Genomic DNA, 12279 nt, shown 5'->3' on the forward strand with positions numbered 1-12279 from the left:
ATATCTCATTATGTATTCATATGAATCATTTTTGATTGATGAAATATATTATCGATTGTATCAATAATATATTAAAAACATGTAATGTGAATTATTACTCAATTGAGTTTTATATTTAAAAAAAATGTCATTTCATATGTTAAAGGGACATCAAACTGATATATGTAATTTCATTTTGCCGATAGACAAAACCTTTTCAAGCAGCATTAATCATTTTCACTTCTATTATCCCTCAGATATTTTTATTTTATAAAATAACAATGCACATGTGCAAGCCAATCACATAAGGCATCCATATGTAGACATAATTGAGCAGCTATATGGTTTTGAAAAATATGTTTGACATCAAAGGATAGATATAAATTTATAACCAAATAATAATCTACCACATTGCATGCTATTTATAGATGATTAAACATATATTTTATGTTCATGTCCCTTTAAGATAATCCTTAAAATAATGGAGTGACACATGATATTATAAATATAAATTTTTAATTATTCATAAAATGATTGTTGTAAAACAAAGAAAAATATATACAATGAATTTCTTAAAGATTTTGAAGTGAATGCTCTAGTACTCTTGCAGCCTCTACAAAATTTCGCAGTGCCTGACGAAGGTCCCTGAATTGTGTAACTGAGGGCTCTGTTTGTGTCCCTATTTCAACCGCTGTAATAAAAACACAAAATTAGTTTTGTTACAACAATTCACTTTCCAGATATAAGTAAAAAAACATCATATGAAATCTTCCTACTTTCTTTTTTTTCCACCTCATCCTCTGCTGTGGCTGCATATTCAGTGCCACTGTCTGTTTCAGCTGTCCGAGAATCGCAAAAAATATATTGTTATTGATCTTGAATATGCGTCAAGGGGCCTACATTATACTCCACATTGTTTACAAAATATACAATATAGGGTCTACAAATTCAAAATAAATATAGCAGTGAAATAATATATGATAAATGCTTATGCTTACATTCACTTTCCGCCTCCTCCTCTTGTCTCTCCTCCGGACTTAGGGCTGATGTAGCATATGCATCACTGTCATCTGTTGGAGAAGAAACACAACCCCCCCCAGAAAAATCATTGTTATGGATGCAGAATTGTTGTCAAGGCCTAGATTATCCCCCACATTGTTCTAGAAAGCAAAAAGATACAAGTGTCTGCAGATTATTTCCAAATCAATGTGGAATTTTAACAAAAGAGAACATGATAGATTCCTACCTTCATTTTCAGGCTCATCTTCCTCCTCTGCCGTCACCAGTGTAGGACATGCTTCTGAGGAAATCTCCTCCTCGGATGATGAGGATGATTCATCACTTTCATCTGTTGGAGAAGAAACACAACCCCCCCCGAAAAATCATTGTTATGGATGCAGAATTGTTGTCAAGGCCTAGATTATCCCCCACATTGTTCTAGAAAGCAAAAAGATACAAGTGTCTGCAGATTATTTCCAAATCAATGTGGAATTTTAACAAAAGAGAACATGATAGATTCCTACCTTCATTTTCAGGCTCATCTTCCTCCTCTGCCGTCACCAGTGTAGGACATGCTTCTGAGGAAATCTCCTCCTCGGATGATGAGGATGATTCATCACTTTCATCTGTTGGAGAAGAAACACAACCCCCCCCGAAAAATCATTGTTATGGATGCAGAATTGTTGTCAAGGCCTAGATTATCCCCCACATTGTTCTAGAAAGCAAAAAGATACAAGTGTCTGCAGATTATTTCCAAATCAATGTGGAATTTTAACAAAAGAGAACATGATAGATTCCTACCTTCATTTTCAGGCTCATCTTCCTCCTCTGCCGTCACCAGTGTAGGACATGCTTCTGAGGAAATCTCCTCCTCGGATGATGAGGATGATTCATCACTTTCATCTGTTGGAGAAGAAACACAACCCCCCCCGAAAAATCATTGTTATGGATGCAGAATTGTTGTCAAGGCCTAGATTATCCCCCACATTGTTCTAGAAAGCAAAAAGATACAAGTGTCTGCAGATTATTTCCAAATCAATGTGGAATTTTAACAAAAGAGAACATGATAGATTCCTACCTTCATTTTCAGGCTCATCTTCCTCCTCTGCCGTCACCAGTGTAGGACATGCTTCTGAGGAAATCTCCTCCTCGGATGATGAGGATGATTCATCACTTTCATCTGTTGGAGAAGAAACACAACCCCCCCCGAAAAATCATTGTTATGGATGCAGAATTGTTGTCAAGGCCTAGATTATCCCCCACATTGTTCTAGAAAGCAAAAAGATACAAGTGTCTGCAGATTATTTCCAAATCAATGTGGAATTTTAACAAAAGAGAACATGATAGATTCCTACCTTCATTTTCAGGCTCATCTTCCTCCTCTGCCGTCACCAGTGTAGGACATGCTTCTGAGGAAATCTCCTCCTCGGATGATGAGGATGATTCATCACTTTCATCTGTTGGAGAAGAAACACAACCCCCCCCGAAAAATCATTGTTATGGATGCAGAATTGTTGTCAAGGCCTAGATTATCCCCCACATTGTTCTAGAAAGCAAAAAGATACAAGTGTCTGCAGATTATTTCCAAATCAATGTGGAATTTTAACAAAAGAGAACATGATAGATTCCTACCTTCATTTTCAGGCTCATCTTCCTCCTCTGCCGTCACCAGTGTAGGACATGCTTCTGAGGAAATCTCCTCCTCGGATGATGAGGATGATTCATCACTTTCATCTGTTGGAGAAGAAACACAACCCCCCCCGAAAAATCATTGTTATGGATGCAGAATTGTTGTCAAGGCCTAGATTATCCCCCACATTGTTCTAGAAAGCAAAAAGATACAAGTGTCTGCAGATTATTTCCAAATCAATGTGGAATTTTAACAAAAGAGAACATGATAGATTCCTACCTTCATTTTCAGGCTCATCTTCCTCCTCTGCCGTCACCAGTGTAGGACATGCTTCTGGGGAAATCTCCTCCTCGGATGATGAGGATGATTCATCACTTTCATCTGTCCAAGAAGAAACACAAACACAAATGATTATTTGGTAGATGAATATGTTTAAAGTTATATGTTATGACCATCATTGCTGTTAGATGGTTGTGACAACCTCATGCTTTTAAAAAAGAAATATTACATATTAGCTATTCCATTCCGTTACCTGCTAAGACCTGCAATAACCACAAAGGTCACAGATGCACTTCAGCAGATAATGGGATACAGCATATTGTAACAATGTCTTGTCCTCCCTTATCACCTTTTGATGCTTAGCACTGTTCCAGTTTCTCGTGTGTAATGCTTTTCACACCAAATATTTAAGCAGTTAATTTAGCAAATCTTTTGAATTAGCAATGCCTATAAGCATTAATCATTGCGTGTGCCCTGTCTTCTCTACAGAATCATTCACATTATCAGTCACTGTACTATATGCTTGATTTTAGATAGAGGACAGTACAGATGTGATGCACATCCAAATTTTGATTCCCTATGCAAATAACGTGTGTGCCTAGGCCATAATACATCCCTGAGGAATCAGCATTACGAAATTTAAAATATTTTGATATCTCATTTTAATGTAAATAATGAGATCTTGTAACATTACCTTCATTTTCACTCATAGCTGAGGATGTCTGGGAGTCCTCATCACCCTGAGGTTGGAGCAAAGTCAGTGGCAGTGGTGGTGATGACCTGTTGCTCACTGGGCTGCTGTGGGATACCGGCAGCAGATACCTAGGTATCCTCTCCCTTGGCCTTGATAGGTCTGCAATTATAAAGTATTCATGTCCACATTACAACTATTCACTTTATACTACTATGTCTAATGCTCATGCAGCTTCCAAAATTGGACATTGTACACTCCAGATTAAATTAATAATAACAACACATATATCATATATCATATATCTATATATTATACTATATTTTCTGAATATTTATCATAAGTAAATGATTGTTTACCATTTATGCTTTCAACTATTTAAAGGTACAGTCTATGCACAAAAATAAATTCATGATTCAGATAGAGCATCTTTTTTTAAACAATTCTACAAATTACTATTATTTTATTTGGCTATTGGTATTCTTAGTTTAAATGTATTTCATATAGATAACACTGTGCTTGTGGAGATAAAGTTATCTGGTAGCAGGCACTGATTGGCTAAACTAAGTCTGTCAAAAGAAATAAAATAAAGGGGCATTTTGCAGAGGCCTAGATACAAGATAATGACAGAGGTTAAAAGTATATTATAGTAACTGTGTTGGTTATGCAAAACTGGGGAATGGCTAATAAAGGTATTCTCTAAATCTTTTAAAACAATAATAATTCTGATGTAGACTATCCCTTTAACAGTCAACATTTTACATGCTTTATTTTGGTGCGTCATATGTTTCGACAGAGATTAAACAGAAAACAAAAAAATAAAAACTTACATCTCCGAATGAGCGACCTCATGGCCGTATAGCGTTCTGGCTCTCTGCGTCTCAGGTCACTGAATCGTCTCAGACACTGTCGTCGCCTCCTATGTATACCTGAAACGCGTCTCATCCTGCGCATCATCTCATATATTATTTCATCCCGTCTCTCGTGCCTAATACCGCGCACACCACCGATTCTCCTCGGGAAATACCTGTTCATTCCGTAAACAAGTATAATAAGCTCCCCATCTGTGAAAATTGGTGTTCTCGACATACTTGTAAACTCACGGAAACAAAAATAACTTTTTTTTAAGGCGACAATAAATATACTAGGTATACAGCTGTCTCATTGGTTATTGAAAATATAAATTTTAGTTTCGCTTATTGATTGGAGGGACATCTGAATAATATTGTATGCAACAGCGAATCACTAAACATGATGAGCGTCATCTAAATATTAATTTTAAATGCGTCACCAATGTACGTTTTAAAAACCAATAGAAAATTATATTATCTGCGTCACAAACAAAAACAGAAATAGCGCATGAAAAACCTTATGGCCCCATAGGCCTGTTGATTAAAAAAAAACATCTTGTAAATTATATGATTAATGTTATTAATAGTGAACAAAATGAGAAATATCAAAAAAATACATACCTATGGGGTGTTGAAATCAGAGATCCTCCAATTTATTCGACATAAAAATGGAGACACGAATGGCGCACAAAGTATATGGATTTATATAAACTTTTGGATGATTGTTGATTGATTACATTGCTTGCAATAGCATACTGATTGGCTGATTTAAATGATCACCTGGTTCATCGATTCCCAATAAATATCAAGAGAAAAGTCAATTGAATGTGTATGGTTCAGGAGATAGAATTGTCTGTTAACCATTACCTTTCAATTTGGCATAGACAATGGCATCTGCAGGGTCTGGAAAAACAAAATCAGGACGCAATATCCAATTCAATTTCCAGCAGAACCAGATTCTTGTTACTATGGTGCTGGAAAATTACGATTTTTTATTTGGTGCTAAAGCACAAAAAACAACTACCTCCAGGAAAAACGAAATATGGCGCTCAATATCAGAAAATGTATCTGCTGAGGGGAACAATGTTAAAACTGTAGATAATTGCAAAAAAAGATTCTCGGATATTAAGAGAATCTTGAAGGCAAAGATGGCCAGAGAAAAAAAGACAGCACGTCAGACAGGTGGTGGGAAGCCATATGTTGCAGAACTCTCAACATATGAAACTTTGTTAATGGAGAAATTGGGAGAAAATATGCTTCAGGGTCTAGAAGATTTTGACCACGACACTGACGCCTTAGCCGCACAAGGTACATTTATATATTTCAACGGCGTCATTTCTGACGCCGAATTTTAAAAAATGTTAATGGTATAAATGTTTAATATTGGATTTCAATTATATTAATACTTAATATTGATTTTAAACCTTAATCTATTACAGCATCTACTAGTAGAGCTTCTACTGTTGCTACACAGCCGTTACCTGTGGTTGATACTGGGCTGATTGATACAGACTCCAGCCACAGTTTTTCTTCAGCTACAACACAGCCAGACATAATGTGCAGCACCCCTGACCCAGGTGTTGGACAAACAACAGGTATGTAAGTTAATGTTAACTGTTGTTTAATGTAAATCTGTAATTGTTAACTGTTTAAAGTAAATGTGTAATTGTTAATATTCAAGTTTAAATTATAATGCCATTTTTTATAATTGTAGTGGAAGTCAGAAGGGCTATGGGGCCAGCTCCTACCTCTTCCATCTCCTCCTCCTCCTCAGGTAATACAATTAATGCAACACCTGAATGTTGTAAGTGTGAAAACTTAAACAGACACTGAATGCCATAATCATTAATTTGTGTGACCCTATGAAATCACAGTAAATATTTATTATTTTACTTTTTATTTAAAGATTGTAAGATAGCATATTGGATTTCATTGCAGAGTTTTATAAAACAAGTAAACAATATCAAAATTAAAATACTTTATCTTGTGATGCTGCATGTAATATAAAGGGTTAATAAGTATTAGGGCACATTGAAATTTTGTCAAATATAACTGTTGAAAATAAAAGGGGCGTTCAACCATTTATATGTGAAATCATTCTAAATTTATGTATTACCCAAAAATAATTTATATTTTTGATTGCTCAACATTATATTGCTACATGCATGTGATGCATATCTAGAAATTATTTCCACAGCATATTAAACACTGCATCTCTTCAGAGCAAAAGAGGTGATTGTATCCTGTGAACTATTACATTTATTAATTACAAGATGGTACAAGCACCTCAGGCTCAGGCAATGAATGTTGTTTAAAATGCTGATGAAAAGTGCTTATTTAAAGGAACAGTCTACAAAACAATAGTTATTGTTTGAAAAGATAGATAATCCCTTTATTACCCATTCACCAGTTTTGCATAACAAACAAAGTTATATTAAAGGGACAGTCAAGTCCCAAACAAACTTTCAACAACTTTACAATTAACATTTAGCAAGAGATTTGCTTTGTTCTCTTGGTATTCTATTTGAAAGCAAACCTAGGAAGGATCATATGATTTTTATGCCCTTCAAGTCCGCCTATATTTTATTTACTTTTCAGAGCAGGGGAGTGCTAGCTCATGTAGGCCATATAGATAGCATTGTGATTACGCTCGTGGCTAGTGGCAGACACTGCACTAATTGGCTAAAATACAAGTTAATAGATAATAACAAAGTCATGTGATTAGGGGAGGTTAAAAGATGCTTAGATACCATTTAGTCACAAAAGTAAAAAGTGTATTAATATAACAGTGCTGCTTTTGCAAAAGTGGGAAATGGATAATAAAGCTATTTTCTCTCTTTTTAAAAAAAAAATGCTGGTGTTGACTGTGCCTTTAATATACTTTTTACCTCTGTGATTACCTTGTATCTAGGAACCTTCTTCCAGTCCCCTGATCACCTGAATTTTATGATTAAATTTGAATCAAATTTCAAATTTAATTGTAAGTCCAATCTGAATAATGAAAGCATAATTTAGACTAGACTGTGCCTTTCAATACAATTAATTTAAAATCCCTTACTTTGTATTCAAAGCATAGTTGTTAATAGTTGTATATAAAAGTTTTTGGGTTTATATTACTGCATGAAATACATCCATATGCTTTCCTATTTTGTATGTAATATTCTTTTAAAGGGACAGTAAATTATGAAAGCTAAAGAAATTAAAATAGAGCATGTAATGTTATAAACATTTCCATTTTAATTTTATTACCAATTCTGCTTTGTTCTCTTGATGTACTTATTTAAAAGATAAACATTCATTTGAACTGTGTTGGTTATGCAAAACCGAATGTTTAATAAAGGGATTATGTATTTTTTTTTTTTTTTTAAAAACATTGTTGGATGTCCCTTTAAAGGTGCATGTAATACAAACATTTTTATAGCATTTTTGCAATGCAGATTAAAATGTACAAAACCATGAAAAGTTCATTATATGACTGTTTTATTGAGGGCATATGTATTTTTCCATTAAATAATAATGTACATGTGTGATCTAGCTGCACGAGGCATATTATTTTTTAAATTTAATATTTTAATAATTTTTTATTTTTAATTCCAAAAATAATATATTTAAATAAAAAAAAAAAAACACAAATATGTTAAATGTCAACTGCAATGTATTATTATTAGTTGAATGGAAAAGGAGTGCAATCCTTGCAGATGGCTGTGAATTATATTAATGAAATTTACAGATGAATCTGTGCAGGCAACAACCATAATATATCTAACCCAAGTGTTGAATATGTGCTTATTTATCATTACTAAGAAATGAGATTACAAGAGAACAAATCAATATTAAAAATATTATTGTTTATCAATGTGTATTAAAAAGAGAATACATTGCACATTCATGCTACTTTAATTTTGATTATAATATTAGTTTATATTTACAATAGGTACCGAACGTTGTCATCAGCTGTCGGAGGAGCTTACAATTGTGGTTAGGCAGATACAGGAGAGTTTATATGACGAATCACAAGATCTGATTGGTAGCCTACTGAATGACGATACACAGATAGAAAGGTATCTTGAAGATTCAGCTGCTGCCGCCGCTGAACCTGCTGCACCAGGATCTGACCCTGCTGCTGCCGCACCTGCTGCCGCCCCTGCCGCCGCACCTGCTGCTGCCCCTGCCGCCGCACCTGCTGCTGCCCCTGCCGCCGCACCTGCTGCTGCCCCTGCCGCCGCCCCTGTTGCTGCCCCTGGCCATGATGATGATGGAGCAATAAATAATATGGTCAATCTGGGGAGGCAATATAGTGACAATCAACAGGAGTTGATTAGGACATTGGGTGTATATATTCAGCAACAGGGGCGTCAGGTGGAGATGCAAATGGAATTGCAAAGGGAGAGAATAGCTATAGATATACGTAGGGTAGCCATAGAGGAAAGGGAGTTGGTGCGAAGGGAGAGAGCAGATGAAGAGAACCGAAATTTCAATCCCAATTTATTTCTGTTGATGCAGGGTACCCTTCAAGAATTACTTTCTTCAAGAAGGGAAAGATCACCTCCACAATCTCCCACTGCCTCTAAGCGGTCTAAAGATTAGTTTTTTGATTTATTTTGTTTGTATTATGCATGAAGTAATGCTTGTTATAATTTAATAAAAGAAATTATTTTGATGATTATCTTTATTGTATTTTATTTGAAAACAATGATGTTTTTAATTACTATTCATTGGTCATATCTAATAAGTTATTAAAGGTACAATGTACACCAAAGTATTTTATATTTTTTAAAATAAATAACATTATTAAACATTGACCGGTTATGCAGAACCAACACAACTATATTAAATGGACATAAACACAATAATAATTAATGTTTATGTTAGAAAATAGAATGTTATTTCTAACTTTTCTAGTAACAACTTTAATTGTAGAATTTTAGTCATTCACTTGTTCTATATTGATGAAAGATGAATGTATGGAAGCTCATGAACAGGTAATAACCAATGTTATTGATAAATAGAAATATATATATGTTTTCAACTCCTTAAAAATAATGTATATGCACTAAAGTGCCGTTACTCAGTGGGCATAATAATTACTGATATTGCACTACATAATATAATTTGAAGCCCGGGCTTAAGATTCACAGATATCCTTAGCACCCCTAAGCTTGGGTGTGATGCCTTAACCCAGTGTTTGTCAAACAGTGTGCCGTGGCACATTTGTGTACCATGAGAGATCCTCAGGTGTGCCACGGCAGACTGACAACAGTGTGACATATTTCTTTAATTTAGCTTTTTTTTTTACTCCCAGTGCAGGGGTGTCCCTCTTTCAAATTTGTATATATTGGGAGGTATGTGACAGGCATCATGTACAACCATGACATATTGCTATTCACTCACAGACATTCAGTATAATTGTTTGAGAATGAATGTCAATATGTCACGTATAGTTTGTAGGAGGCATCACAGCACAATACATACAGTGTGATGTGTGTATGTATATAATATATATATATACTCTATTAGGATACGTGTGATTTTTTACAATTTTTGAATGGTGGTGTGTCACAGTATTTTTTAATTGAAAAAAGTGTGCCATGAAAAATAAATAGGTTAAAAAATCAATGCTTTAACCAATGGAAAATGGTCAATCTCCATGATAATGTTTTAAGGCAAAATGTAAACATGTATCTACACATATAATAAGAGCAACAAAATATATATATTTGATTTGGGTGGATTTTTGATTTTTATTATTACAAGCTAATCAGGGAGACTAAACATCTGCCATTGGTTAAAGAACACCACCCAAGATCATGTGTTAAACCTGTATTGCATTGATGCTGATTCCAAAAATTATATACAAAGATGAGGAAAATAGAATATAATTTAATAATAAAAATTGCCTTCTCGATAAATCATGAAAGATGATGTTTAATGTACTTTGTATCTAAGCATTTTCTGAGAGCCCTATGATAACATGGTCTATCACTTATAATCTATTGAGTATTAATTAGAAATATTTCATTAAAAAAAGAGTCAGGTGTGAAATGAAGAACATTTATTTGAATACATATTAACTATTAAGTTAAACTAACATAAATAGCCTCTTTTGGGATAATTTTAAACATAAAGATATGATGAAACAAAAGAACATATGTACAATATATTTACATAATCATTGTTCAAATAGAGCATGGATGTAATCAGATCGAGCTTGTACTCCACTTGCATCAATTTGCTCTAAAGGTGCCACATTGTCATCATACTCTACTTGTAACATAGAAATATCAGCATCTGGCATGCGTAATGCTAGGTTGTGGAGCATGCAACATATGAGAAATATCAGGGATACTTTCTTTGGTTTGTATAGAAGTACTCCCCCAGAGAGGTCTAAACAACGAAACCTGCTTTTCAAAACGCCAAATGTGCGCTCTATAACACATCTTGTAGATGTATGAGCCTCATTGTAGCGCACTTGCGCAGGAGTTCTGGGGTTCAGCACAGGAGTGAAAAGCCATGGGAGACATGAATAGGCTGAATCTCCTGTGTGTAAAAAATAATTTGATTTTAGCAATATGAAATACATAATATTTTTATATCCATATATGACAATTAGTAAGAGATATTTACCTAGGAGAATTCCCTCTGGCATTTGATGATTCTGAAACAGGTCATAAACATGCGAATTTCTCAGGATGAAAGAATCATGTGTTGAACCTGGGAATCCTGACCGGATGCTCATAATCTTCAATTTGGCATCAGAGATGACCTGTATATTTAAAGAATGGTTACGCTTGCGGTCACGATAGGGCAATTCTCCTAACTTTGGAGGCTGCACTAACACATGGGTACAGTCAATTGCACCCAAAATGTTTGTCATCCCAGCAATCCCATAGAACTGCACCTTCACACGATGCCAATCCTCTGGTGTTTCCGGAATATGTACATAACTTACTATCCGTTGGTGTAAGGCTTTTAATACTACAGTTAGATGACTTGAAAAAGAAGCCTGGCTCATCCCCACAACTAAACTTGTTACAGCCTGAAATGATCCTGTGGCGAGGAAATAGAGGACAGCCAGCAGTTTTAACATTCCAGGGATTGCCTTTGTCCTATAAGTTATAGGTTCAATGGAGTCTTTGATCTCCAGATACAGATTCTCAATTAAACCTCTATTCAAACGGAATCTTCGAACAATTTCCCTGTCACTCAGGGTATGTAACCCTATTCTAGGTAAAAATAACCTTGGCCTTCTGCGTCGTTCATAACGCTGAACTAACTCCAAAAATCTCCTTCTTTTGCGTCTTTGTTGTATAGCAATGCAAAATAGATTGATCATCTCCATCTTGGTAATGACTGCATACATCAAACTTTCTATGCTGTTAGACACTCCCTTTTATAATGAGCATTTCACCTGCTGAAAATGCAGGTGGAAGCAACATATTGATTGCTGCAAGTTTTGGAAGAGACAATTAAGGTATATGATTTTTTCGTATAGATATATTTATACATACTTTATAATTTATATATATTTTATACATAGATATTTATCTGAAAATATATAACAAATGATAAAAGGAACATAAATGTTTTTCATTAGAAATCATTTCTAATTCCGATTGAGTTCTATAGCATCCGCAAGCTCAGAGGTGGCGGATTGAGAAATAGGTACGCTGCGTCGGATGAGACGCGAACGTAATTGTTGAACTTTAGATAATTTCTGAACAGCTTCAAATTGTTTCGAATAGGAGAGCGAATGCAGAGGATTACGCTCAATTTACACATGATTTCAACTCGTATCGATCTGCGTCGAATAGAGAACGGTGGATCGTATGTTACGTCATAAAATTCTAATT

At 34.8% G+C, this 12279-nt stretch overlaps 1 protein-coding gene and 1 long non-coding RNA gene across 2 annotated transcripts; both read right to left on the reverse strand.

Moving 5' to 3' along the window:
• Nucleotides 1-478: 478 nt before the first annotated feature.
• LOC128635710 (uncharacterized) lies at nucleotides 479-2772 on the reverse strand. Its single transcript, XR_008398565.1, has 4 exons — nucleotides 1226-2772; nucleotides 978-1049; nucleotides 756-818; nucleotides 479-670 (listed from the first exon to the last, which is right to left on the reverse strand). It is a non-coding gene; the product is annotated as an uncharacterized LOC128635710 (long non-coding RNA).
• Nucleotides 2773-10598: 7826 nt separating this feature from the next.
• On the reverse strand, nucleotides 10599-11768 carry LOC128635701 (putative nuclease HARBI1). The gene is made up of 2 exons (XM_053688827.1): nucleotides 11141-11768; nucleotides 10599-10966 (listed from the first exon to the last, which is right to left on the reverse strand). The coding sequence occupies exons 1-2, from the start codon at nucleotides 11766-11768 to the stop codon at nucleotides 10599-10601; spliced, it is 996 nt and encodes a 331-aa protein (XP_053544802.1).
• Nucleotides 11769-12279: the final 511 nt, after the last annotated feature.

This window comes from Bombina bombina, chromosome 7 (assembly GCF_027579735.1).
Source record: "Bombina bombina isolate aBomBom1 chromosome 7, aBomBom1.pri, whole genome shotgun sequence".
Lineage (NCBI taxonomy): Eukaryota > Metazoa > Chordata > Amphibia > Anura > Bombinatoridae > Bombina > Bombina bombina.

Coding starts and splice junctions, on each gene's coding strand:
- LOC128635701 (XM_053688827.1), bottom strand. CDS start 11,768: ATGGAGATGATCAATCTATTTTGCATTGCTATACAACAAAGACGCAAA. Junction 10,967..11,140: donor CATCCGGTCAGGATTCCCAG/GTTCAACACATG, acceptor TTTTACACACAG/GAGATTCAGCCTATTCATGT.